Genomic DNA, 25,586 nt, shown 5'->3' with positions numbered 1-25,586 from the left:
GTCCAGGTGAGCCTAATCATGAGTAGGCTCACCTGGACTCCAGTTCCTCTCTCATTACCTCCCTTATATCTGGCACTCCCTTAGGTCTCCCTTATGTCCCTTAGGTCWCCCTTATMTCAACTCKTGTTCTGTGTGTGCCCAAACTAAGTTTCCCTGGCACGCTCCAGCAGGGAAACTCCTTCCCGTGCCTCAGCGTCCCTGGTCATTAACTTTGTACCAATCTTCAATTTTCTGACGGTTTCACCCCCATTCTGGTGGTTGTGGACAGATTTTCTAAATCATATAGTTTCATCCCTCTCTCTGGTCTCCCTACTGCTCTCTAGGTCACTGAGTTCTTCTGTCATTATGGTCTTCCAGAGGACATCATCTCCGACCGTGGCCCCCAATTCACATCACGGTATGGAGAGCCTTTATGAAGAAGCTCGGTGTCACGGTCAGCCTCACTTCCGGGTACCGGCTTCAGTCCAARGGGCAGGTGGAGAGGATGACCCAGGAGCTGGGGAGGTACCTGAGGAGTCACTGTGAGGACGGCAGGGGGAGTGGGCACGATTCCTTCCATGGGCGGAGTACGCCCAGAATTTGTTACGTCACTCCTCCACCGGATTGACTCCCTTCCAGTGTGTTCTGGGTTATCAGCCGGCCCTGGCTCCGTGGACCCCGGCCAGACCGAAGCTCCTGCGGTGGAGGAGTGGTTCAGGCGCGCAGAAGAACTGTGGAGTAACGCTAACGTGAGACTCCAGCGTGCCGTCTACAGTCAGAAGAAGCAGGCAGACCTCCACCGCATTGAGACTCCCGTGTTCCATCCTGGTGATCATGTCTGCCTCTCTACCAGGAACCTCCCACTTCGCCTGCCCTGCAAGAAGCTGAGCCCCCGGTTTGTGGGGCCGTTCAAGGTTCTCCAGAGGATCAATGAGGTGAAGTATAGATTACAGCTCCCCAATGACTACCGCATCTCACCTTCCTTACATGTTTCCCTTCTCAGGCGGGTGGTTCCTGGTCCCCTGGATGAGGCTGTCCCCCATGTCCTTCCACCCCCCCCGGACGTCAAGGGATGTCTCGCCTATGCTGTCAGATCCCAACTGGACTCCCGACATCTTGGGGGTCGGCTCCAGTACCTGGTGGACTGGGAAGGATACGGTCCAGGGGAGCGGTGTTGGGTTCCGGTGGAGAACATTCTGGAACCCAACATCATCCGTGATTTCCATCTTCACCGCCTGGACGGGCATGCTCCTCGTCCTCTGGGCCGTCCCTCCATCCGGTGTCGTCCTGCGTCTGGAGCCGTGCGTTCGGGGGGGGGTATTGTCACATCTACTCCCGCTCCTCCCCTCAGGCGTTCGCCGTCACCGGTTTACTAACCACGTGCATCTGGCATCAATCGTTACTCAAACCTGCTACTCATGAGAAGCAGGTGCGWGTAATGATTGATGCCAGTTGCGAGCAAAGATGGTTGCCAGGACCGGTGGCTAGAAAACCAGCGACGTCGAACGCRGGCGGGGAGGAGCGGGAGTAGACATGACAGGAAGTGTCTATTAAAAATTGTGGTACAAAAATATGCAATGCCTCATTAAAAGTCTCTCCTCAAAAATGTAAATTCCMCTTTAAAAAAGGCCTTTTGCATAAAATCCATCAATCAATATTTATCTTAATTTCCAACAGTCAATACTCATCCAAATGRAGCCTCTGTATTCGAGTCCGCCCGTGGTGTCAGTACCTCTCCTTTTATTTAAGCCTTTTCTCCTTAGCTCTCAATAGAATCTCTTTCTCTCCACAGGTTTCGATGTCCATGAAGGGAGGGTTCAGGTCRGTCRCCGGGAGGAAGAAGGCAGTGTAAGTATGTAAGTCAGGTAGGTATCACAGTTTCCCCATATGAATTCCTTTTTACTTCTATATCTTCAGCACAATGTTAGGCCATATCCTGCATAATCATAACTTATCCAAAGTGCATACAGTACAGTGACGTTGAGACGTTTATGGGCAAGAGGAAAGGAGTACTTAACTTTGGTTTGTCGTTTGTGTTGGYAGCGACGAGTGTTCAGAGAAAGGTGTGGATACGGTTTCTGTGCGTCCTAGGAGCAGGCGGCCKCCGGAGAGCTGTGTGTTCGCACAACGATCCACCAACTTTTCGTGGGATCTCCAGCGGAAACAACAAACAAGCACACGCTCTGCGGGCAGTAGGGGTGGTGCCAGTGGCCTGGCGTTTTGTCGTTGTTGGGCCGCCTTCCCCGCCTTCTCATAGGCCCCAGGAGGATCCCATGATGATGCTACACTCACTGGTCACGGATCTACCTGTCTGGATAAATGTGACTCCAAAGGTACATTCAATGGGCAACAGTGCATGTCTACCAAACATTAGGAAGTGTGTAGTGTACCCGGTCCCAGATGTTTGACCACTGCAGAACTGAAGGTTTGTAAGAGGTGCTTCCATAGCACCCGGGCTGTGGTGTGGACCTTCTGGTCCTTTGTGGGCACCTCCCAAGCGTAGGTGGAAAAACACATCAAACATCACCAGTGGTGGGACACAGGGGGAGGTAATCAATGGCCACCATTTGTATTGGAGCACTAGTTGACCCTCAAAGCATTGCYCATGGGTAGAGGGCCTAGGTTTACTAACCACACATTGTTGACATCTAGCATTTGAATATCTGCTCTAATGTTTGGCCAAAAGAAACCTCTTTGTAGTGCAGATCGGGTCTTCTCTGCCCCCATGTGTTGTAGTGCGTCCATACGTCTTGCCGTTTCCCCCAGTCCATTCATCTGGCACCTGCCTGACTATTCCCCCCTCTTGATGTTTTTAGCAGGTTCCACTCCTGCAGTAAGATTTTGATGGGCTGGGGCGCTGCTTGCTGTGCTGGGTTGTCGAAGGGTTGGCCCTGGTCTAACAGTGCTCCCACTGTTCGAAGGGTATCGTTGGTCTCTTGCCAAACACTCCAGGGTCATGTGTTTGGGGGGTCCCCCTCTACTGAAGTCCCTCCAATGAACTGGGTCTGGGGCATCTCATCAACTCCTTCTTCTGGAAGCAAGAGGACATCAGCATTGATGTTGCGGGCTCCTGGACGGTACTCAATGCCGAACTGGTAGTTTGCCAATTGTGTGGCACAGCACTGCTCAACTTCCCTGAGGTCGGATGTATGCAGATGGACAAGTGGGTTATTGTCAGTGTACACAGTGAAATTGAAGCCCCACAGGTAAGGTTMAAACGTTTCTGTTACCACCCATTTCAGTCCCAGCAGTTCCAGCTTGAAGGATCTATAGTTTTGGTAATTTTACTTAGTTGGGCTCAGGCTCCGGCTGCCGTAGGCAATGGCCCTTTTACAGTCCATCCTGCACTTMAGACAACACAGCCCACAGCTTGCATCTACTTAGAGCCAGAAGGGGAGAGAAAAGTCAGCATATGTCAAAACAGGGTGTTGCAAAAGGTTACTTTTCAAAACCAGTGCCCCACTGTAGTTTGTTGAGCTGGACCCCTGGCCCTCCAATAGATTATTGAAAGGTACGGCAATCCTAGAGAATTTAGGGATAAATGGCAGACAATACCCAGGAATGATTTTACCTTACACACTGTGGTAGAGGTAGCACATTCTTTACTGGTTCAACATTACCATGGTCTGGCGTGACACCCTGGGCYCCCACCACATGCCCAAGGTAAGTGACCTGCCTCTGGGGCAGGTGACACTTTAGATGTTGTAGTTTCAATCCATGGCTCCAGAGCWGCTCAAGCACTTCCTCCAAGTGGGTCAGGTGCATTTCAGTCTGAGGAATAGACAATTACATCACCAAGGTAGAACAGCAATGATTATCCTACCTGGTTCCCCAGACACCTTTGCATCAGTTGCAGGAATGTGGCTGTTGCGTTACACAACCCAAATGGCATCCSCTCAAACTCGAACAACCCAAGCAGGGTGGTGAAAACAGTCTACTCCCGGTCACGGATGTCCACCTCCATTTGTCAGTAGCCACTGGGGAGGTCAAGAGTGGAGTACCAGGCATCCTTTTTCAGGGTGTTTAAGGAATCCTCGATCCGGGGGAGGGGATAGGCATCTTTTTTMGGGTCACTGCGTTGAGCTTTCTGTAGTCAACACAGAAACGGCATGTGCCATACTTCTTCTTGACCAGGACAATAGGTGCAGCCCAAGGGCCAGCACTCTCACGCACCACTCCTCCATCCAACATCTCTTTCAGAAGGCTGCYCAGTTCCTGATAGAGTGCCGGGGGGGATGGGGCGGAACGTTCTCATGTGGGTGGGGTGGCGTCTGTGCGGATGTTGTGGAGCACTGTATCTATATGGTTGAAGTCTTCCACGTGTCCACCTGTGCACAGTCAAGAGTGGAAAGAGAGGCAGGAATGTTGCCTCGCAATTTGGGTTAGAGCATATCATTGGCGAACATGCATATTGGTAGCACYTGTGAGATCTCACACTTCGGTTATTAAAACACACAGCACTTGGGAATAGGTTAGCACAGCAAACGCACTTCAAAAACATGTGAACACAGCAAACGTGAGAGGAAAAAAGGAAGCTCTGCATTACCAGGTGACATATATTTATGAAGTGAACGCAGACAATTCCCTGTCCAGTTTTAATGAAAATTGTCCAACATTGACAATGATAAAAGCTAGCCAGCTAAACTGATCAGCTAGCATTTTGTCTATATCGATGCTGTTACGATAACCAAACAGTTGGATAAACCAAATAATTCGATAAACTACAGGATTGGATGTTGCATGACACTTCCATTTTGTTTGAGTTGCTTCGTGTATCAGAAAATTAGCTTCAGATGATCTCACCGCAATATTGCATCCAAGTTGCTTGACATATGGGTTTCAAAGAACTGTCAGTCAGCGGTCAGTCGTAGCAAAAATAGTATTGAATGTCAGCTCAGGATGTATAAGTGGCATTTGATTACCCCATGTGGAGCTCAGTTGGTAGAGCATGGCGCCAGACTTGTGGGTACAATTCCCACGGGGACAGGTGGGAAAAATAGTATAAAAACGTATGCACTCATTACTGTAAGTCGCTCTGTATAAAAGCATCTGTCAAATGACTGAAACGTACATTTGAATAAGATGAAAAGCCAGCCATTACTACTTACATTCCTTTGCGTCTCTGGCTAATGTGATGAGTCATGATTCCCCAATACACTTGTCACGCTTCATCCCATACTAATCAAAACCTTGATGTGTAGCCTAGCACAGCATTATATAAATGACTATAATATATCGATAAAGAGAGGAGGGAGAGAGGAACAGAGAGAGAAAATGAGCGAGTCAGTGAGATATAGCTAGAGAGAGATCCGACTATGTCAAACCAGACTGTTAAAACCATTCACTCTCACATATTTAATCAGTCTGTCATCGCAGCTCACTGCGTGCACTCACACACGCACATACGCACACACCCAGGCAAGTAGGAAATTATGACCACGAGAGAAAATAAAAAAGTTGGGTCTTCAATCAAGAAACCGTGTCTAGTGGCAAAAACAACTACTCCCCTATATCACACCCTTCTTTCATACCACTCTCTCGCTCTCTCTCAGTTAATCGTTTTWTGTATGATGCCATGTTGATGTTAATGTTGTTGGTTGCTGCTCTAATCCAGGTCTGGGCCGATTGCATTGCTGTTATGTCAGCTGCCTCACCAATCAATCAAGCTTCTCTGTGTGTGTGTGCGTGTGCGTGTACATGTTTGTGTTTATTTGTGTGTCTGTGTTTGGGGACTCCATTAAAGCTTATGAAAGAAATTTGAGCGTGGTGAACTCTGTGCCTGGGGATGCCAACTCTTGGAATTGTGGAATGTGGTGTGTGTAATCCGTTTAACGGGTTTTGGGAAAATAGGATTCCCAGTGCCATACCCTGAACCCGGAGCGCCGTGCCTTGCTGTTGGCTGTATACATGATTCAGTAAAATAATTGAAACGTTTACAAATACTTTCTCTGGGGTTTTCTTGTCTCTTTTGTCTGTTAAAAGTATTGATTGGTTTGAGGGTTGACTGACTGTGTTGTAGTAGAGATGGGAGTACTTTAGTATGGTATCACACTCAAGTCAAGATTCACACATAGGCAGGTGTGTACAGATGACATTTCCTTGAAAAGTGTCTGGAGAAGTGTCAAACTTGTCAAGAGCCATTTCAATATTATACAGTATGTGTGTGCGTGTGTGTGGATTTGTGTGGTAATAAGCTGTCAGTCAGGACCTCTCTCTTATGGCAACCTGGCCTGAGGCTGTGACACGGGTGATGGAAGCCATTATGGAAGCAGATACACTGTTCTACCCCTGGCAGTACCGGCAAGGCAGACGGAAACACAACAGAGATAGGAATGTTTGGTTGTGCCAAAAACACAGCTGTTTTTTTGCAGTTATTTTTGAAACGTTAAATTCTCAACATTGGGCTTGCTTATTTGGAGGGTCACAATTGCAGGATGTCAAATCCACAAACGAATAAAACTGAAAATGGAGAGTGTTGCTTTCGGCACGCCGCAACAGAACAGTGAGTGTGGACACATTTGTTACATTCTGAGATTGTTGTGAGGATTCTAAGAATTGCATAAAACAGCTGATTCAAAATGCCATTAGCAGCAGCAGGTGTTCTGATCTTTCCCACTGTCACTGACACTTCTGCTCATGAATGAAACGAGTGTGTGAATCTGTGMGTGTGTACGCATCTGTTAGTGTGTGTAAGTGATGTGCGTACCATCTGGGTCACATTAATCGATGAATGTTTTCATTGTTTAAATGTGGTGTTTGTGTATGGATGAATGTCATCATCATACTGTTTCCTGTAAAATAGGACCCATGGTGATTTTTCCTTATCTTAAACTGGCACCTCTTTCAGAGTCAACCAACCACAGGGTGTCACTATTTTTTCAACTAAATAAAAAATGATGTAGGATTCAAACCATAATCACTCATAATATACATGATCACTGTGGCTATTGAGGGTGAATGACCAGAGTGTGGCTTGGCCCAGCAACCCTGCAGTTTGAGGGCAAGCTCACAACAACCTAGTCACATGACACGTTTGAGTGGGCTGCAAACTACTCAGGGAAATAGTTGGCTTATTCCGTTGATACCGACAAAATGACTGACAGACTGACAGATATCGACTAGGACCTGTCCACTTTGGCGTTGTCCAAATATTGACTACAGCTCTTCTCCTGCCTAAACTAACTGACTGATTGACTACCGGTCCCCCCACAGTGTTTCCCTGTGGCGCTATCTTTCAGCTCACAACAGGACGTGTGTGTGTAGGCATACMTGTCACTCTGTGTGTCTGTATGTGCATGTGTACACGTCTGTGTGTGTGCCCCTATTTGCATGTGGGTTTTTGAGTCGTGTGTGTGTGTTTMTGTGTGTGTGTGCGCTCGCAGTGTATAAGCGTATGAAGCTACAGTTGGATATGAGTCCAAGGCAGGGGTTAGAGTATTGACTATATTGACTATATGGTATGGCAGGGGCTAAAATACTCTAAGGTACACAGCACAGCTAGTGCTGTGGGCACCTTATACTATAACTGCCAACTTCTTCCGCTTTCCCTTTCTCCCTTCCTTCTATCTCCTCTCTCCCCTCCTACCATCCGCTTGTTCTTTGTCAATCTCACACTGTATGGTTTGAGGGGTTTGAGAGCYAGATAGGACTAGAGAAAGAGAGAGAGAGACTGTACATCTGATCAGTGATTGTAACCCTGATGATGAGACAAGACAATACTCACTACGACTTTCAACACACACGCATACACACTGCTTGAGTCATGAATATCGAGGAGGGGAGAAAAAAGAGAGAGTGAAGGAGAGTGGGGAGTTCACTGACAAGCCTGGATTTGTATTGAATTCCATTATCCCTCCCAAAAACCCACTGGTAATTATGTAGATACAGACAGGGGTTTTGTTGGGGGAGAGGGCTCATCAGCTTGTAAACAATGTCAAAATCCAGTGTGAATGCAGTTAGTATTGAATCATATGCTCCTGTCTTGTTCACTTACATACACTGTTATGGTTGCTGTTAATATAATACAATCTGACTGAGCTAATGGTGGAATGCCATCCACTAATGCATGTTCTCTCTCTGACTGACTGACGCGGAGCGAGAGAGAGAGAGAACAAGTGCTAAAAAAGGAGAGAGCGAGAGAGAGAGAGAGACAAAAATAAAGAGATAGACTAGCTTTGTGGCACCTTCTGTATTAATACTTCGTCATAAAAAGCTGATACTTTTGAAATATGGTATTTCAACAGCGTGGCACTGCTGGGAAAGCAATGTGTCCACAACCCCAAATCTCTCCTCTACTCTCCTCCTCCCCTCTRGTCTCTGCACAGTAAGCGTATATAGATGAGTGTGCATTTACAGGGGAGGAGGAGAACCGTGCTTATTTTAATTAACGATCCCAGTCCTCCCTCCCAAYATACACTCCCAGATTAAAACTCATTAGCATTGATTCTGGCTGCCTCTACTATTACCCCACAGACCACTCGTGACCTAAGAGAACAGTAGTGGTCAGTGCCGTTAAAGATATAGGAGGATGTTTTTTAAAAATTTTTATGAGCATGACCATATACAGTTGAAGTTGGAAGTTTACATACACTTAGGTTGGAGTCATTAAAATTCGTTTTTCAACCACTCCACACATTTCTTGTTAACACCACTATATTTATTGGCCAAAGTCCGTTTGCGACATCTACTTTGTGCATGACACAAGTCATTTTTCCAACAATTGTTACAGACAGATTATTTCACTTATAATCACTGTATCACAATTCCAGGGGGTCCGAAGTTTACATAGACTAAGTTGACTGTGCCTTTAAACAGCTTGGGAAATTCCAAAAATGATGTCATGGCTTTATTAGCTTCTGATAGACTAATTGACATCATTTTGAGTTTATTGGAGGTGTACCAGTAGATGTATTCAAGCCTACCTTAAAACTCAATGGCCTCTTTGCTTGACATGCATGGAAATCCAAAGAAATCAGCCAAGACCTCAGAAAAAAAAATGGTAGAACCTCCACAAGTCTGGTTGTCAAAGGGCTAAAGGTACCACGTCCATCTGTACAAACAATAGTACGCAAGTATAAAACACCATGGAGCCACGCGCAATCATACCGCTCAGGAAGGAGACGCGTTCTGTCTCCTAGAATGACTACTTGGTGCGAAAAGTGCAAATCAATCCCAGAACAACAGCAAAGGACCTTGTGGAGGAAACAGGTACAAAAGTATCTATATCCACAAGAAAACGAGTCCTACAGTATATCGACATAACCTGAAAAGCGCTCAGCAAGGAAGAAGCCACTGCTCCAAAACCACCATAAAAAAAGACTACGGTTTGCAACTGCACATGGGGACAAAGATCGTACTTTTTGGAGAAATGTCCTCTGGTCTCATGAAACAAAAATAGAACTGTTTGGCCATAATGACCATCATTATGTTTGGAGGAAAAAGGGGGASGCTTGCAAGCCGAAGAACACCATCCCAARCGTGAAGCACGGGGGTGGCAGCATCATGTTGTGGGGGTGCTTTGCTGCAGGAGGGACTGGTGCACTTCGTAAAATAGATGGCATCATGAAGAGGACAAAATATGTGACTATATTGACGCAACATCTCAAGACATCAGTCCGGAAGTTAAAGGTTGGTCGCAAATGGGTTCTCCAAATGGACAATGACCCCAAGCATACTTCCAAAGTTGTGGCAAAATGGCTTAAGGACAACAAAGTCAAGGTATTGGAGTGGCCATCACAAAGCCCTGACCTCAATCCTATAGAAAATGTGTGGTTAGAACTGTAAAAGCATGTGCGAGCAAGGAGGTCTACAAACCTGACTCAGTTACACCAGCTCTGTCAAAGAGGAATGGGCCAAAAGCTTGTGGAAGGCTACCCGAAGCATTTGACCCATGTTAAACAATTTAAAGGCAATGTTACCAAATACTAATTGAGTGTATGTAAGCTTCTGACCCACTGGGAATGTGATGAAAGAAATAAAAGCTGAAATAAATCATTCTCTCCACTATTATTCTGATATTTCACAATCTTAAAATAAAGTGGTGATCCTAACTGACCTAAGACAGGGAATTTTTACTCTGATTAAATGTCAGGAATTGTGAAAAACTGAGTTTAAATGTATTTGGCTAAGGTGTATGTAAACTTCCGACTTCAATCGTACATATTACAGCATATTGGATGACTGTTTAATTCACCCAGTTAAATGTAACAGCGATAGGTTTAGGCTATTACATGATACTCAAATTTTCCCTAAACCCATCATGAGGTTGCTACAACCTAGCCTATGAATGAAAGTTTACAACGTAGGTCCACACAGGTCGAGAGAAAAAAAGTGAGGTGACAGACAGTGACACATGGACAGACAGTCACACATTCAACACCGCCTTGCACACTCTTGCCTGCATCTAGCTGATGTAGGGTGTAATCATTAGTCCAACAGTTGCAAACAAGAGTATCTATTGGACAAATTCAGGTATGTTTATTACTGTTTTGTTCCGTTTAACAGAATTGGTGGAATGAATACACCCCTGATCTCGTGTAAACACAGATCACTTTCATAACAGCCACGTTGCATTGCTTCTCGCACCTATGCGCTCTCCTCCTCTCATCTTTTCCCTTCGTCATTTGTGGACATCAATGCACAACACATCAGCTGTATGTGACCAGGTGAAAAAACCTTTCCAAGCCAAACCATATCGTAACGCCTACCCACAGCTAAAGTAATGTCATAGTCAACATAGCTAATAGAACTATCACGTTACTAAACCTGATACAATCATGCAGTAAAGTTACAGTGTACAGTCAGTAAGCAGTTCAGCAATAAATTCATCAAACCAAAAGCTTACCTTGACTTGGAAGAGTTACAGTATTGTGTTGGATAGTCATAGCCAGCTAGCTAACATACCGTCCCTCTGTTTTTAAACAGGTAGTTTGAGTAGGCTAAACTAGCTAGCTGCATTTGCTAGCTAAATAAGTGAAACTGAAAAAAAGACAATCTCTCTTTCTTGCTTCTTTATTTTGTAAAAAATGAATTTGTTAAAAACTGTTCAACTATTGTCTATCTTTCTCTTTGAGTCAACTACTCACCACATTTTATGCAAGGTTGGTCACAACCACAAAATTMTATTTCTTTCATCCCATTCCCAGCTTTTGATACAAGCTAGCTGTATCTTATGCTTTCAGTACTCGATTCGTTCTCTGATCCTTGGACTACGTGGACAACATGTCAGTTCATGCTGCAAGAGCTCTGATAGGTTGGAGGACATCTCCGGAGGTTGTCATAATTACTGTGTAAGTCTATGGAAGGGGGTGAGAACCATGAGCCTCCTAGGTTTTGTATTGAATTCAATGTACCCAGAGGAGGACGGAAGCTGTCCTCCGCCTGCACCATGGTGCTACCCTACAGAATGCTGTTGAGGCTACTGTAGACCTTCATTGCAAAATAGTATGTTTCAATCAATTATCTGGTAAAGTGATTATATTTAGTGTAGTTTTATCAAAAGTCAAAACTCATTTCGGCATTTGTTATTATTGAAGGAGAATGAGTTTTTTATCGAGTTATACAAATCAACAAGGAGTCAGTAGAAACCATATGTATTTAATAAAGTCAAATATATCAGATATGTTTTTTAAAAAGGCAGTAAATGAGACTGAGTTAACTTTTTTGCTGCCAGACAAGGCTCTGCTGATAGCCAGGTGTAGCAGTGGTAAGGATTCACCTCATGATGCTGAAAGGAAAGTTCCTGCTGTCGGGACAGCTTTATGTAAGCCCTAACAGTTTCTGGGCACCGTTTGTCACTGTTAAAGTGTAATAAATGTATTGTTTAATGTTGTGTAGTGGCTTTTCTGGCATGCYTCAATTTATTTTGCTGATAATGCCCAATTTTGCCTGGCATAGCTAGAACAGTTTGCCTTTTCGTCGGGATACTCGACACTGTTCATTACAACGAGATRGCATTGCATATCAAACACTAGGCTAGAAGCTAGCTAATAGTTTGATGCTAGCATACCAGCCAATATGACAACCAAATAAAAAAATATTTGTTGCTGAAAATAGCTGGTCAAACTAGAAATGTGGGGGGATTTGAAAGCATAGTGACACTTGCGTCATGACTTCTACAGTAGCCTGGACCAGCTGTTTTTTTATCCATGTATGAAGCTGTGTTTCTATGGGCTAATAGCAGTAAAGTCAAATTCAATAGTGCATTGTGGGTAGGTCAGAAGATATCCCCAAATACATTTATTAATATGTAAAAATGCTAAAACATAAGTATGGTTGTAGTTATAGGTAACCAGATTGTGACTACAACCAAGTACGTAAGTCTTTGACTTTTAGCGAGTAAAAACGCATGCTTCCTACGCTTCAACTAGCCCAGACTAGAGAGCGCTGGACAGGGAAATGTGTCCAACTCATCATGCCAAATTAGGTGACACATTAAATCAAACCAATTAGCGCCAGTAGGAATTAGCATTCCAACAACACACATAGCTAGAAAGCGACAATGGACCAAAGTCTCTATGACAGTTATCGCTATACTGTAGGGCCGTCTCTACTATGTAGGACACTCCTGTCTTGTTATCATCAAAGAGAGAGATTTTTTTTTAAACTACCTTGGGTCAATTCAACTGTCATACAGCCAAATGAATGCCAATTCACATAAATACTCAACCACAATACACGTCAATAATATAATACAAATATATGATATGCTTTTATCAAAATACCCTTACAGTAGTGGCAGTGTGTGAATATATTTTCTTATGGATTGACCCTWGCGGTAATCAAACCAAAGATCCTGACGTTATAAGTGCCATGCTCTACCAACTTAAAAACTTAAAACTTACAAACAGGACCCCTTCATCATCTACCATACAGAGAACCATCACACCCCAGATCAATCCTGCACCAGAAAGAAATCTATGTAGGTTGGTGTGGGAAAGATGTGCCCCTTGGCTGCAACCTTCTATATCAACAAGCAACAAATTACTGTATTTTGTAAGACTGTTGTGCGTATTGTACATTTTGTGCACTGTGTCCAGTGAAGAAGTCTTCACATTTGGAGTGGAAGATCCTAACCCTATTGATTCAGTGGTAGGGAGAGAACAAGAAGAGGAAGACACAGGGGAGGGGGGGGGGGTAGAAGGGATGATAAAGAGGAGGGAGTAGAGGGCTTGGAAGGGATGAGGAAGAAAAGGAGGCTAGACACCTGTGGTGCAGCACGGCAGCCTTCTAAATTAGGGGGTTTGATTAAACTGGCCGGTTAGCACCGGGTTCTGGCCTGTCACGTGACCATGCGAAGCCGGTGAGGGAGGCGTGCCTTGCTCAAATCCAAATACTAATCTATGCCGCTCTGCATATTTCAACAACTCTTTTCCATAAAAATTATGTTTGAAATTTCAAACTAGTTATTCATTGGGAAAACAGATAAAGCGTTTTTATCATAAGCCATCACTTTTGCATGTGAAAACACAGAATCCTACTCATTACTCCATGTGCTTAAAATACGTCACTTTTCTTTTTGAGGTGACTCGCCGTCGGCCAGAGCGGAGGGCACCAGGATCACGGCCGGGAGGCAGCCCGGTTCCAAAACTAATCACTTTTCAAATCACTTTCACCGATGGCAAACTCCGCCACCCGGACCAGCTTATCGAATCCCCTCATTGACTCCCTTCAAGGTGCGAGGCTCTCACTCTGTTAGGGAGAGCACTCTTGAGAGTACACGTGAGCGGTATGACTGGGACATTTGTGTTTTGCTGTGTTTAAGCTTTAGCTTAATTCTGTAAAAGTCCGAACCGTGTAAAGCTGAAGAGCCCGACTGCATTTGCCTTTTTTCTAAATAACAGCCTCTCTGTTTGCACTGCGCTCCTGTCTCCTGTGCCTTTTACCTTTGAGTCAATGTCTATGCCCGACCCCCAGACAGTGTAAAACCCCTTGCACTGTCACAATAAAAAATGTAAAATGTTGTTTAAATGTCTTACCCCCTCTGAGTGTCTGTGTGTGTGCACGTGTGTGTGAGTGTGTGTGTCTGTGTGCACGTGTGTGTGTGTCGTGTGAGTGTGTGTGTGTGTCTGTGTGTCTGTGTGTGCTGTGTGTGTGTGTGCTGTGTGTGTGTCTGTGTGCACTGTGTGTGTGTGTCTGTGTGCACGTGTGTGTGTGTGTGTGTGTGTGTGTGTGTGTGTGTGTGTGTGTGTGTGTGTGTGTGTGTGTGTGTGTGTGTGTGTGTGTGTGTGTGTGTGTGGGTCGGGGAGGATCATGTCCAGCTCTTATAATTAATTGGATTATTCGTGTCTGGCAGAAAAAGCAGACTGCCCACCATCCAGTGTAGTCAGCGACATCCTACTTATGCTCTCACACACAACTAATGTGCTTAAAGAACACTCCCTTAACTTGTACACACCCACTCACTCACTCACTCACMCACGCACGCAAACCTGGACACACACACAAACACAATACATTACTCACACAGACATGCACACTACACGACTCACACGTTCCCACACACCTTAGTCTCTTTCCCCCCAAAGCATCATTCTTTTTTCATTTTTTTTCATATAAAAGGTATGTACACACTTTCCCTAAAACAATGCATAAACACATACTATACAAAAACACACTATTACCTTGCATATTTTTCTGTCTTTCCACAGGGCATTTCTCTTTGTTAGCCTTTAGGGTGTGAAATGTGTTCTAGTGTTTAATGGGTTAGAAAAACATTACGACAGGAGAGCATGAGTGTTAGTGGGTTTAAGCTCTAATCCACTATGGAGAGGAGAAAGAAAGAGGACAAATCAGAGAGGGCCACGGGGGAGCATGTGACATCTACAGGTTATCCAGTCATTTGAATACCAGAGGTAGACGGACACAAGGAGATGAGATGAGGAGTGGAACCCTCTTCCTAGAAAAATGTGGCACACGGTTGTGAACTCGTTGTCGTCGTGGTCTCCGTAACAACCGGGTAAAGAAATCATGGGAAAGTCATAAACTAGGTGTTATCTGGTCAGATTACAAACAAATAAATACGTATTTTCTGGTTGCTAAATAGATGTTAACACAATTTCCTTCTACAACCAGTGTTCAATACCGTGATGTTCTCTGGGTTGACTGTTGACATGGCATAACGCACACACAGCATTGCGTGCATGCACACAAGCACGCAATGCTGTGTGTGCGTTATGCCACGTATGCGTGCAAGCGAGCGTGTGTGTGCATGTAGTATCATTCCCCATTGTGTTTGAGAGCGCTAGCTGAAAGATGAGAGGTAATTATAGAAGCGTTGTACAGTAATCTGCTCTTCCGCCTCAGATACGACACTCAAGAGACATCACACACACACACACACACACACACACACACACACACACACACACAGACCGATATACGCGCACACATCTCATACACACAGAGAAATATACATGCATATGTGCAAAAACACTAACAAAGAAACACACACTGAGAACAGTATGCTACAACAGGCTGCGAGGGAGTTACAGTATTTCTAGAGGGCTACATTTCTCTTCTATCAAAAGCTGATGGTTAGAGACCACCCACACTACCTTAAAGTTACACAGGTCAGTCTTCACACGAAGAACACACACACACACACACACACACACACACACACACACACACACACACACACACACACACACACACACACACACACACACACAACACACACCACACACCACCACACACACAACACACACACACACACAGCATGCAAGCAGAGTTCCAGAGTTAAGAGGAGTTCTGAGTCACCAGTCCTTCTTCGCACACATATCTTTCTCTCATTTTCACACACACACACACGCACACGCACACGCACACGCACTCCCGGACTATGTAATGTCGCAAGCAGGTATAATGATAGACAGATGGACAGCTTTCACATCAGCAGCTAGGATATGAACCCTCTAATTATCCACTATCAACTCGATGAACAGCTCTGACTGACAACTCTGAGATCGCCGTGTGTGTGTGTGGTTAGACCACCATTAGCTGTGCCTCTGCTTGTACTTTCCTCCTCCCACGCTACCTTAAAGGCAAGTCACATGCACTTTACAGACAGCAGTACTGTCAAATCCTATCTCCTGTGTTTGTTTCCATAATAGACCCAGGGATGGAGACCAGTAGCTAATCTGCATCTGTTGTTTCACCACAGGGGAGCTGATCTACATAAAACATGTCTTGACACATACCATTAAAACAAACCACATTACTATCTACCAGCGCTCTCCTCATAGACTTTAGCTTAATAGGCTAGCACAGTCATGTGGAGTACGGACCACCCGGGGCTATTCTTCAGTTCCTAATTTCTAAAAACCCATCTAGGGATGGGTGTTAAAAATGTGCATAGGGCGGGCCCTGTGGAGCAATGCATCATGATACACTCTAACGGAAAACTGTCATGTATGCGGTAATTTGGGGTATTACGAACAATAAAACACTGTGAAACGTTTTACTGCAGCATACTGTAAACGATGGTGCATTGTGGGAAAATGRTGTGGGTGGGAGAAAAAATTGCTGTATTTCAAGCTGTGCTGTAATTCAATCCCACAGAAAACAGTAACCTACAGTATCTTTGGAACGGCAAAAACCTTTTGACCAGGTGCATGGTATTGTTGTTTCTGGCTCATTTACATATTTTGAAACGTGGCTATATTTGTTGCACAAGAGAGGCAGAGATGAAGCAAGAGGGTCCATTCCACTCCCGTTAAAATCTGTCCAAGCGGGAAATATTGAATGCGTTTTATGGGCTTAATGGGCTTATTCTGCGACTCCCATTGTTAGGACAAGACAAGACCACCTCGTCATTATAGACAGTATCCCTGGTTGCATCCGTTAGTAAGAGTGATGTACCAATTTAACTGGCATGTGGTAGTAGTGCACCATCCATTTAAAATGTATAGGAGACAGATTGGAGTGGCAGCAAGTCTTAAACCTTTTAATGGGGCGGCAGGTAGCCTAGTGGTTAGAGAYTTGGACTAGTAACCGAAAGGTTGCAAGATTGAATCCCCGAGCTGGCAAGGTAAAAATCTGTCGTTCTGCTCCTGAACAAGGCAGTTAACCCACTGTTCCTAGGCCGTCATTGAAAATAAGAAATTGTTCATAACTGACTTGCCTAGTTAYATAAAGGTATAAATATGTTAATGGATGAGCATTATGCAATGTCTTCTTGGTATTTTTTGCCCTGTATTCGCTGCCCGTTTGGAAACTTTTGTTAAGGCCTCTAGAAGTGCAACTGATATAAAACKCCKACTATTCATTGTTATGATGTAATGTGTAAACAAATGACCAAATATTCATTGTTATGATGTAATGTGTAAACAAATTACRAAATATTCATTGTTATGATGTAATGTGTAAACAAATTACCAAATATTCATTGTTATGATGTAATGTGTAAACAAATTAACCAAACAGCCAACCTGCTTGGCCCAATCCTATGTAATTACAGTAAAATACTGTGAAATACAAACCRCATCTCCCCTCAATGAATTTAATTAATCCATCTATTAATTAATCAATTCATTCATTACATTTACAGTAGCATTATAGCCTTTTTTTTTACAGTAAATGATACAGTATTGTACTAAAGCAATTGCACACAAGACAACTTTTTTAGCATGGCTGCGCTGCGTCATAGTTATGAGTCAGAGCCGAGTACCACAGATCAGCACAGCCATGCTAAAAAAGTTGGTTTGCACATCCTCGAGTGTACAATTGCTTTTCTACAACGGGTTACCAATTAGATWAAAAAAACGTTATTTTGATAAATGTATACATAGGCTACTATTTCATCCCTCAACAAAAATATAGGCACATCTATGGTTACTGGCCAAGCCGGCTGGCCGTTCATTCTATCGGTTGGGTTGCCAGAAACGCAAAAGTATTTTTGTTCTATAGCTAWTGACGCGACCCAGTTGTTCATTCTAAATGTTCATGGCAACGCTCTTATCCCTTGCTTGATAGCTAGCCAACTACGGCTAACACACTCAGGTCAAACAGTGCAGCTATGATAACAGCAAAATAGCTGCATTTGCTTTTGTTTAAGCTCTTTTGGATAATGATGTGCGATTTTGCCAGACATAGGCAATGTGCTCGCTTGTCAGGACACTGTTCAGAGGAGCTAGCCAACTACACAGCTAACGCAATCACTTCAATCTGAAGCTGGTAATATACAAAAAAATAGCTGCATTTCATGTCGTTTGACCTGTTTTTCTATTGACATTTCTTTGAATATATCCATAAAAATTATTCACGATTTCAACTGGTTGAGAAAAGATGTACGTTCATTKTATCAGACAGTCGTGAAGTCTTTATGTTCTTTATCTATGTACGCCACCCAGTCATTAGTTCTAAATGTGCAGTTGCCATACTGGCTAGCAACGTTCTTATCCCTTGCTTGCAAACCGTGCAGCTAGAATAACAGCAAAGTAACGGCATTTAATTTATTTGTAAATATCCATAAAAAGTATGCTTACTCATGGTTTTGACTGGCTGAGAAAATATGTCCATCTAGTCCTGACACATTAATTCTCAATCGGACATTGGAGATCGAATTTCAATATTGAAACGATGCCGCAAATGTCGAGAGATAGACAGCAAAGCTTGTAAAAAAAACATTTTGCTGTTGCAAACCACAGGTTGGGCTAGAAGAAAGGGGAAATAATGTCTAGATGTTTTTTTTTACAGGGGAGATCAAGTTAATGAATTGGCTGATGGGACACTGGATGCGTAGGGATTTCTCAGATGGAACAGAAAGCGAGATGCCCATTTTTGAGTCATAGGCTTACCCATGCTAAACTGGTTTATTGGTATGGCTTAGAATGCGTCTCAACCTATCACAATGCTTGTTTCGACCAACCTGTTGTAGAATGCGTTTCATTACACAGTACTCGCTTTGATACTGTATTTAGATTACAGTAGGTAGGTGTACTGCAATATGAAATACAGTAAATTACTTGCAACTTRGCTGCCTGTAAGATACTGTCAAATTCACGGCAATCCCTTTAGCCATACAAACCATTTCCATCCACAGTTTTAATGCAATTAAAGTCATACCGTAGAAAAAAATTCGCGACAGCTGTGATGGGAACAGGTAGTTTCGGTACAATAAATGCCAATAGATAATTTGTTCGTTSGACATGGTGGGATCTTTTTGTGTCTGTAAAATGAATGACGCGAGAAATGGTGGTGGAAATACCTTTATGCGCAAATATTGATAGAATAACCATCATATCAAAGTAAAGTCATGCGATAATATGGTGTGTGGTCCTGCCACTATGACTCAGGAAACCATGCAGTTTATTAGGTTACAGATGGAATAAGTTATGAGGAAATTCACAGGGTGGTGAAAGTGCACGGTGACCTTGATGCTCCTTTCAAAGAAATATCGAGGGTCCAATTCTGGTGACATGATTGACGCTTGACTGCTGTTTGACAGATACAAATATTATCCATAATAATATCATCATGTACAATAGACTAGCCTGCCCGCACTGTATCTGCGAGCTGTTGGCTAGAGRGCAGATGCCAAGACCAGAGTAGACACATTTGCTYTTMAACGTAATYGTTTTTGTGACAAATCTATCGGTAGAGTTGAAAATACGATGGAAACACATTGAACTTTAGATTTGTATTTGGTACATGAAAAAGTACATTTTGTGTGCACTACCTCATCACACACTGACTTTTATCCGCAACACGTCCTTTTGGTGGAAACAACACTAGTGGGAAAATACGGATATTTTTTTAAGGTAAATCTTAGAATATTTGCATATAAATGTGTCACCAATTGGATGGAAACTTAGCTACTGACAGCTTTCTAAAATCCATTAAACAAAGTCAGGATGGGAATTGCTCCCCTGCACTAGCTCACTTATTCACACCTTCACTTTAGAAAGTCATCTGACTTCCCTTCACACGAACAAGGGAAGAAGGGACCMTTAGAAAAACTTGATCTGTGAGCAAGACAAAGGAGAAGTAAAGAAAATGAGAAGAAAGCATATTATGGCTAGTCCAGGGTCATGTTCACGAGATGACAGGAAAAATACCCTTCAACTACTTGCGGCTGACAGAAAACGTTTGGAGAGCACAGGCCATTGTCATGTTATTGCAGGAACAAAAGCATCAACTTCTAAAGAACATCTCTAAATTCTTATTTTAAAGATTACTATTAAACGTTAAACCCTTCTGTTTGTCCAATGGAATGTCTTTCTGGTTCAGTCTTGGCTTAAAGTAACAGAGACAGCACACAGAGCCTCCCCAATAATCCCTCTAGTGGATTCTGGAGCTTGCCTTTCAGCTGTTCTTACAGAACCGAGGGACAGACTGATTCTAAATGATCATTCCGGGAAGAACTTTCCTATGTGCAGCCTCACAACCTTACCCCCCCCAAAACAAGTCAAAGCTTACAGACTAGACAGGCGTTGATCCTCAAAWACACACACGCGCGCATGCACGCACAAACAGACACACGCCCGTCAGAGCAAAGTCCATAGAATTAGATTGACTAATTCTAAGAACAACTCATTCTAATTCTATGTGAGCCCCCACAGACAGACCTCCTGGCTAGGACCCAGGAATGGAATCATAGCTTTATTTGTTATGCATTAAATTGGCTACAAATGGTTGTGTAGCTCCTAATGCAGCAGCAGTAGAGTAGTGATGTTAGATTAGATTGGCCCAGCACAGTCCCTGGGCAGACAAAGAGTAGTGTGTGTGTGTGTGTGTGTGTGTGTGTGTGTGTGTGTGTGTGTGTGTGTGTGTGTGTGTGTTGTGTGGTGTGTGGTGTGTGTGTCTGCTTGTGTGTGTCCGGGCAGCCAGTGCATGGCTGCTCTTGTAGGTAACAATATTTGGCCACAAATGCTATCATTTTAATCCAGCAGCTGCACTAAACAGACAAATGGTGTTTCATGGTACATCACCGAGCCAATGTAATTAAGGAATGGCAGTGTTTGGAAAGCTTGCAAAGCACACACAATAACACACACACACACACACACACACACACACACACACACACACACACCACACAACACACACAAACACACACACACACAACCAACACACCTATACAGTCCATTAATTATAGAACAATAATAATTTGTCTGCAGTTCTCTTCTTAAACTCTGTTTATATTATGCAAGGGTTTGGTATTGCTGACAGTCTGTACTCTCACAAACATACAGTTTTTGTTTTTAATTAAAATTGTCTTGACATTTTGCAACACACATCTAGGTGACATTCTAAAATCCTGATGGACACACACACACACACACACACACGCACGCACACCACCAGTAGCACTATAAACTCAAATAGTTTAGCATGGCAAAGCTCATTAAATATAGAACCCAAGATAATTCAGTCCACAACTATTTTGCAAAACAGTCCTAAAAATTAGAAAGCAGATGTTGGTTTGTGTGATTAGAAAAGGCACACTTTCACTAACATGACAACCTTTATTTTATATCACCAAGACTTCAAGGCCAGCACCAATGTCTCCAATCCAGTTGCGCTTTGGGCATCTCAACCTGACAGCCAATGGACTCCCGTAGAAAAGCCAGGTCAGCAAAATTGASCGCCACGCACAGATTCCATCGCCATGCACTAACAATTCACGCAACAACATGCATGCGAACACAACAAAAGATACAATATGACATATACACAATTATATATCATAATCAATATATACATTGTGTAATTAGATGAGGTTATTAAAGGCAGCTCGCTTTTTTTAAAGACTACGATATAGCCTTCATTATCTGCTTTAACACTTTATTCACAACAGGTCGCGCACTAAATGACAATTGAGAAGCATCGAAAGTAGACTAGCACAAGGTTAAAACAATTTTATAAGCAATCGTTTTAGGATATATTGGCTACACAACTATTCCAGTTTTTCGAGAGTCATATGGCATCTTTCACTGGTCTAACAAAGCCGGGGCTGGGAAAGCCCATCACTCACCAGTCAGCTGGTCATACGATCCATCCAATTCTCTGGAATCAGACAAGCTTTGCTCCCGGTTTTTAGTCTTCATATTTCCCGGTGCTGGAACGGAAACTATGGAGGATAAATCTCAGTTGTGTTTTATGGTGTTTTTTGTTTTATGTCTCCTTTAATKATGTGTAGTTAACGGTTGATAAAATGTTATTCAATGACAAGCCCGTTGGTAGGCTGTTAATTCGTTATTTCAGTTTCAGTCCGGACTGCTATGGTGATGTGCGTTCTCTGCTACCCAAACTGGCTTCCGTCTCTCTCCACAAGTGAGCGACACGCGCTTGTTGCCTGCGAACACACACATTTACACACACACTCACACACTAGGATTATCAGGCTTTTGGTCACCGGACTGATTCGAGCAAGCGCACAAAAGCGATACTCCTCTCCATAGACGCGGGAAAWGGGGTGCTGAGGGTGGTGCAGCAAACCCTGAAAATCGGAATAAAAAAATAAAAACGAATCACAAAAGTAGTGCACTGGGCATTTACTAGTCCTGTATTTGCGTGCCTATATAGCCATCTCTAGCATAGGCGAAAAAGAAATAAAATCTCACAAAAATGACTCACCACCTGGATTCTGTCTTATGTAGCAACATTTGAATTTCTGTTTTTTTACATTGGATAAAAGTAGAGACTCAGAGCTACAAAATGGTATATCATAAACTGCTTATGAGGAAACAATGGGAAAGTAATTCTGCTTTGAATGTTGATGAACTTGTAAATTCACTTTGAGAAAACCGTCTTTCAATGTTTTGGTACTACTATTGGAGAGCCCTTCTTTGTCTACTCCCATTCAGCATCGTTCACACCATCTTAAGCTTTAGCCCCACCCATCTCTTTAAGGGTTGATCCGTGCGTTCTGTACTAACTTGCCAGCTACTTCCAGACATCTAAGTGAGAGAGAACAGCTCACTGAACATTTCTCGCCCTAGCAGAGCTGGTTAGACTGTTACAGTATGTTATCCAGTGCGTTGGTGACTGCAACTGTGCTGTCAGATTGTCCATTCATAAATTCAGAGCGTTTCGTGTTCAGAGCGCACACTGGACGCTCTGGCCAATAAGTAGGGTTGTTACGAAAGCTCTGACCTCACAACGACAGTCAAGCACCCAAGCTAACTGGCTAACATTGGCTAGCTACTTCCAGGTACATAATGAGAGAACACCCCACTTTGACCATTTTACTCCCCCTAGCAGAGCTGGTTAGGCAGTTTTCATTCTATCCAGAGTGTTGGTGACTGTAACAGTTGAATTACGCTTTGTTGCCGATGTTTACTGACAACGGACATATTCAACAGATGTAATCAGTTATTCTGCGCTCTGGCACGCTAAAATTAGAGTATTTTGTTAAGAAATGTAGCTAGATAGCTAGCTAGGTAAACAATTAATGCATTCATCTGCAGGTAGCTAACCAACCAGGTTCTATTTCTATAACTAGTCAAGCAAATGCATCTGAGATACGATGAATAAGATCATACACATAACGTTAGCTAGCGACCCAGCCAGCTAACGTTAGCTAGCTAACAGTACACTTGAAATGAAACCACTTTCTGTCAAAATTAGAAACGTGTAATATCTGAAAATGTAGCCAGCTAGACTATCTTACCAGTATACATCATGGTTGGACGCGTCTCCTGTCTGATACCATGCACGATGTAATCCGGGCTGGTGTTTTCCTCCATCTCCTTATCTATCATTCTCGAATTCCACTGATTTCAAAACTTGGTCCTCCAGAAAGTGGAGAGCATACATACATAACATACATAACGTTAGATAGCTAACAGTTCACATTTAACTTGACATTAGGTTTATGCAGTTTTACTATACAATACATAAAAAAAGCAGCGTTTGACACGATTGCCTAGACATACTGACCAGCTCCAATAGACAGACACGTGCTATATGGCAGACCAATTCAAACTCATCTCTCGGCATGTCCAGCCTACTCATTATCTCAGCCAATCATGACTAGCGGGAAGGTTGCTCACTTTTTCTGTGGCTAAACCAGCTAGGGTCGTAATTTAACAATTTTATTCGTATTTACAGATGGCATACACGTTTGATATTAAGGCACATGAAAGTTCACATGTTCGAGAAGAAAAAAGAAGAAAAAAACGCATTTTGATTAAAAAACAACAACTTTACATTCAAACCGCTCTCCTGTGAAGTTGTGACTTGCGACATTTGCCTAGTTTCCTGAATCGTGTCACAAAAGTAGTGCACTGGGCCTTTACTAGTCCTGTATTAGCGGACTGACATAGCCTTCTGTAGCACAGCCCAAAACAATTGTACAGAGCCACAATATATCTTAGTTTATTGCATAAATCGTGCATGCAGTGGATTGCAATGATGGTYAGGTAAAATAAACCAGTCCAGTGTAATGAATTACAGTYTAGGCTAATCCAAYTGTAGGATTTGGCACAATGTAAATGGAGAAYAAGGCTACAATGTGGTCAGCGGCAGATCAAAATAATGGCAGAAAGTCTCCAGGTGAACGGAGGAGTTGTCCATGGTGATGCCATTCAAGGTACTGTATTTACCCTGTTCGTAATGAGCATGGGACAGTTGCATTTTGGCTTCTGCTCAGATGGATGAAGCCAGCAGGGAACACATGCAGCATACAGACATCACCGGCAAGTGCAATTTTTTTTTTAGATGAGGGAGTGCAAAAAGTATGTAAATTACATCATCATTTCCTCAATCAAAGTTTGTACCGATAGATGTAGCCTATTGAATAGCTTATCATGGCTCTTCAACCCTGTTCTTGGAGTAATACCGTCACTCCAACCCTAGTTGTAACTAACCCGATTCATCTTATAAACCAGCTAATTATTAGAATCAGATGCGCTAGATTAGGGTTGGAACAGGGTTGGATCGCCCTGTTATAAAATAAACTACRGGTCAAAAGTTTTAGAACACCTACTCATTCAAGGGTTTTTCTTTATTTTTTACTATTTTCTACATTGTAGAATAATAGTGAAGACATCAAAACTATGAAATAACACATATGGAATCATGTAGTAACTAAAAAGTGTTAAACAAATCAAAATATTGGAAGGACCGACGCCGGAGACGAGAATCAGGTACGGGGAGTTGACATTTAATTAGGAACAGACAAAGAGCAAGGCAGAAACAGCGGCAGCCTACGGATAGACAATGACAAACGACAATCAATGCAGCAGCGGGGAACAGAGATGGGGAACTGAGAAATATGGGGGAGGTAATAAACAGGTGATTGAGTCCAGGTGAGTCCAATAATCGCTGATGCACGTGATGGGGGAAAGCAGGTGTGCGTAATGATGGTAGCAGGGGTGCGCAATGCTGGGGAACCTGGTGCGCTTGAGTGCCAGGGGGGAAGAGCGGGAGCAGGCTTGACAAATATATTTTATATTAGAGATTCTTCAAATAGCCACCCGTTGCCTTGATGGCAGCTTTTCACACTCTTGGCATTCTCTCAACCAGCTTCATGAGCTAGTCACCTGGAATGCATTTCAATTAACAGGTGTGCCTTCTTAAAAGTTAATTTTGGAATATTCTTAATGCGTATTGAGCCAATCAGTTAGTGTGTCGCCAACGTACGGGGGCGGGGGGGGGGGGGG

General features: G+C 43.3%; 1 protein-coding gene across 1 annotated transcript in view; it reads right to left on the bottom strand.

Annotated features, from left to right (window-relative positions):
• LOC139022990 (A-type potassium channel modulatory protein KCNIP2-like) overlaps positions 1-22,250 on the bottom strand; it is a 202,754-nt gene extending 180,504 nt beyond the window's left edge. Inside the window, exon 1 of the mRNA XM_070434867.1 lies at positions 21,956-22,250. Within this exon, the coding sequence (XP_070290968.1) occupies positions 21,956-22,028 (73 nt within the window). The 5' untranslated portion in view covers positions 22,029-22,250. The remainder of the gene's footprint in view (positions 1-21,955) is intronic.
• Between the last annotated feature and the right edge of the window lie 3,336 nt (positions 22,251-25,586).

The sequence above is a fragment of the Salvelinus sp. IW2-2015 genome, linkage group LG25 (assembly GCF_002910315.2).
Source record: "Salvelinus sp. IW2-2015 linkage group LG25, ASM291031v2, whole genome shotgun sequence".
Taxonomy (NCBI): Eukaryota; Metazoa; Chordata; class Actinopteri; order Salmoniformes; family Salmonidae; genus Salvelinus; species Salvelinus sp. IW2-2015.
This window is presented reverse-complemented; position numbering and strand designations above follow the sequence as displayed.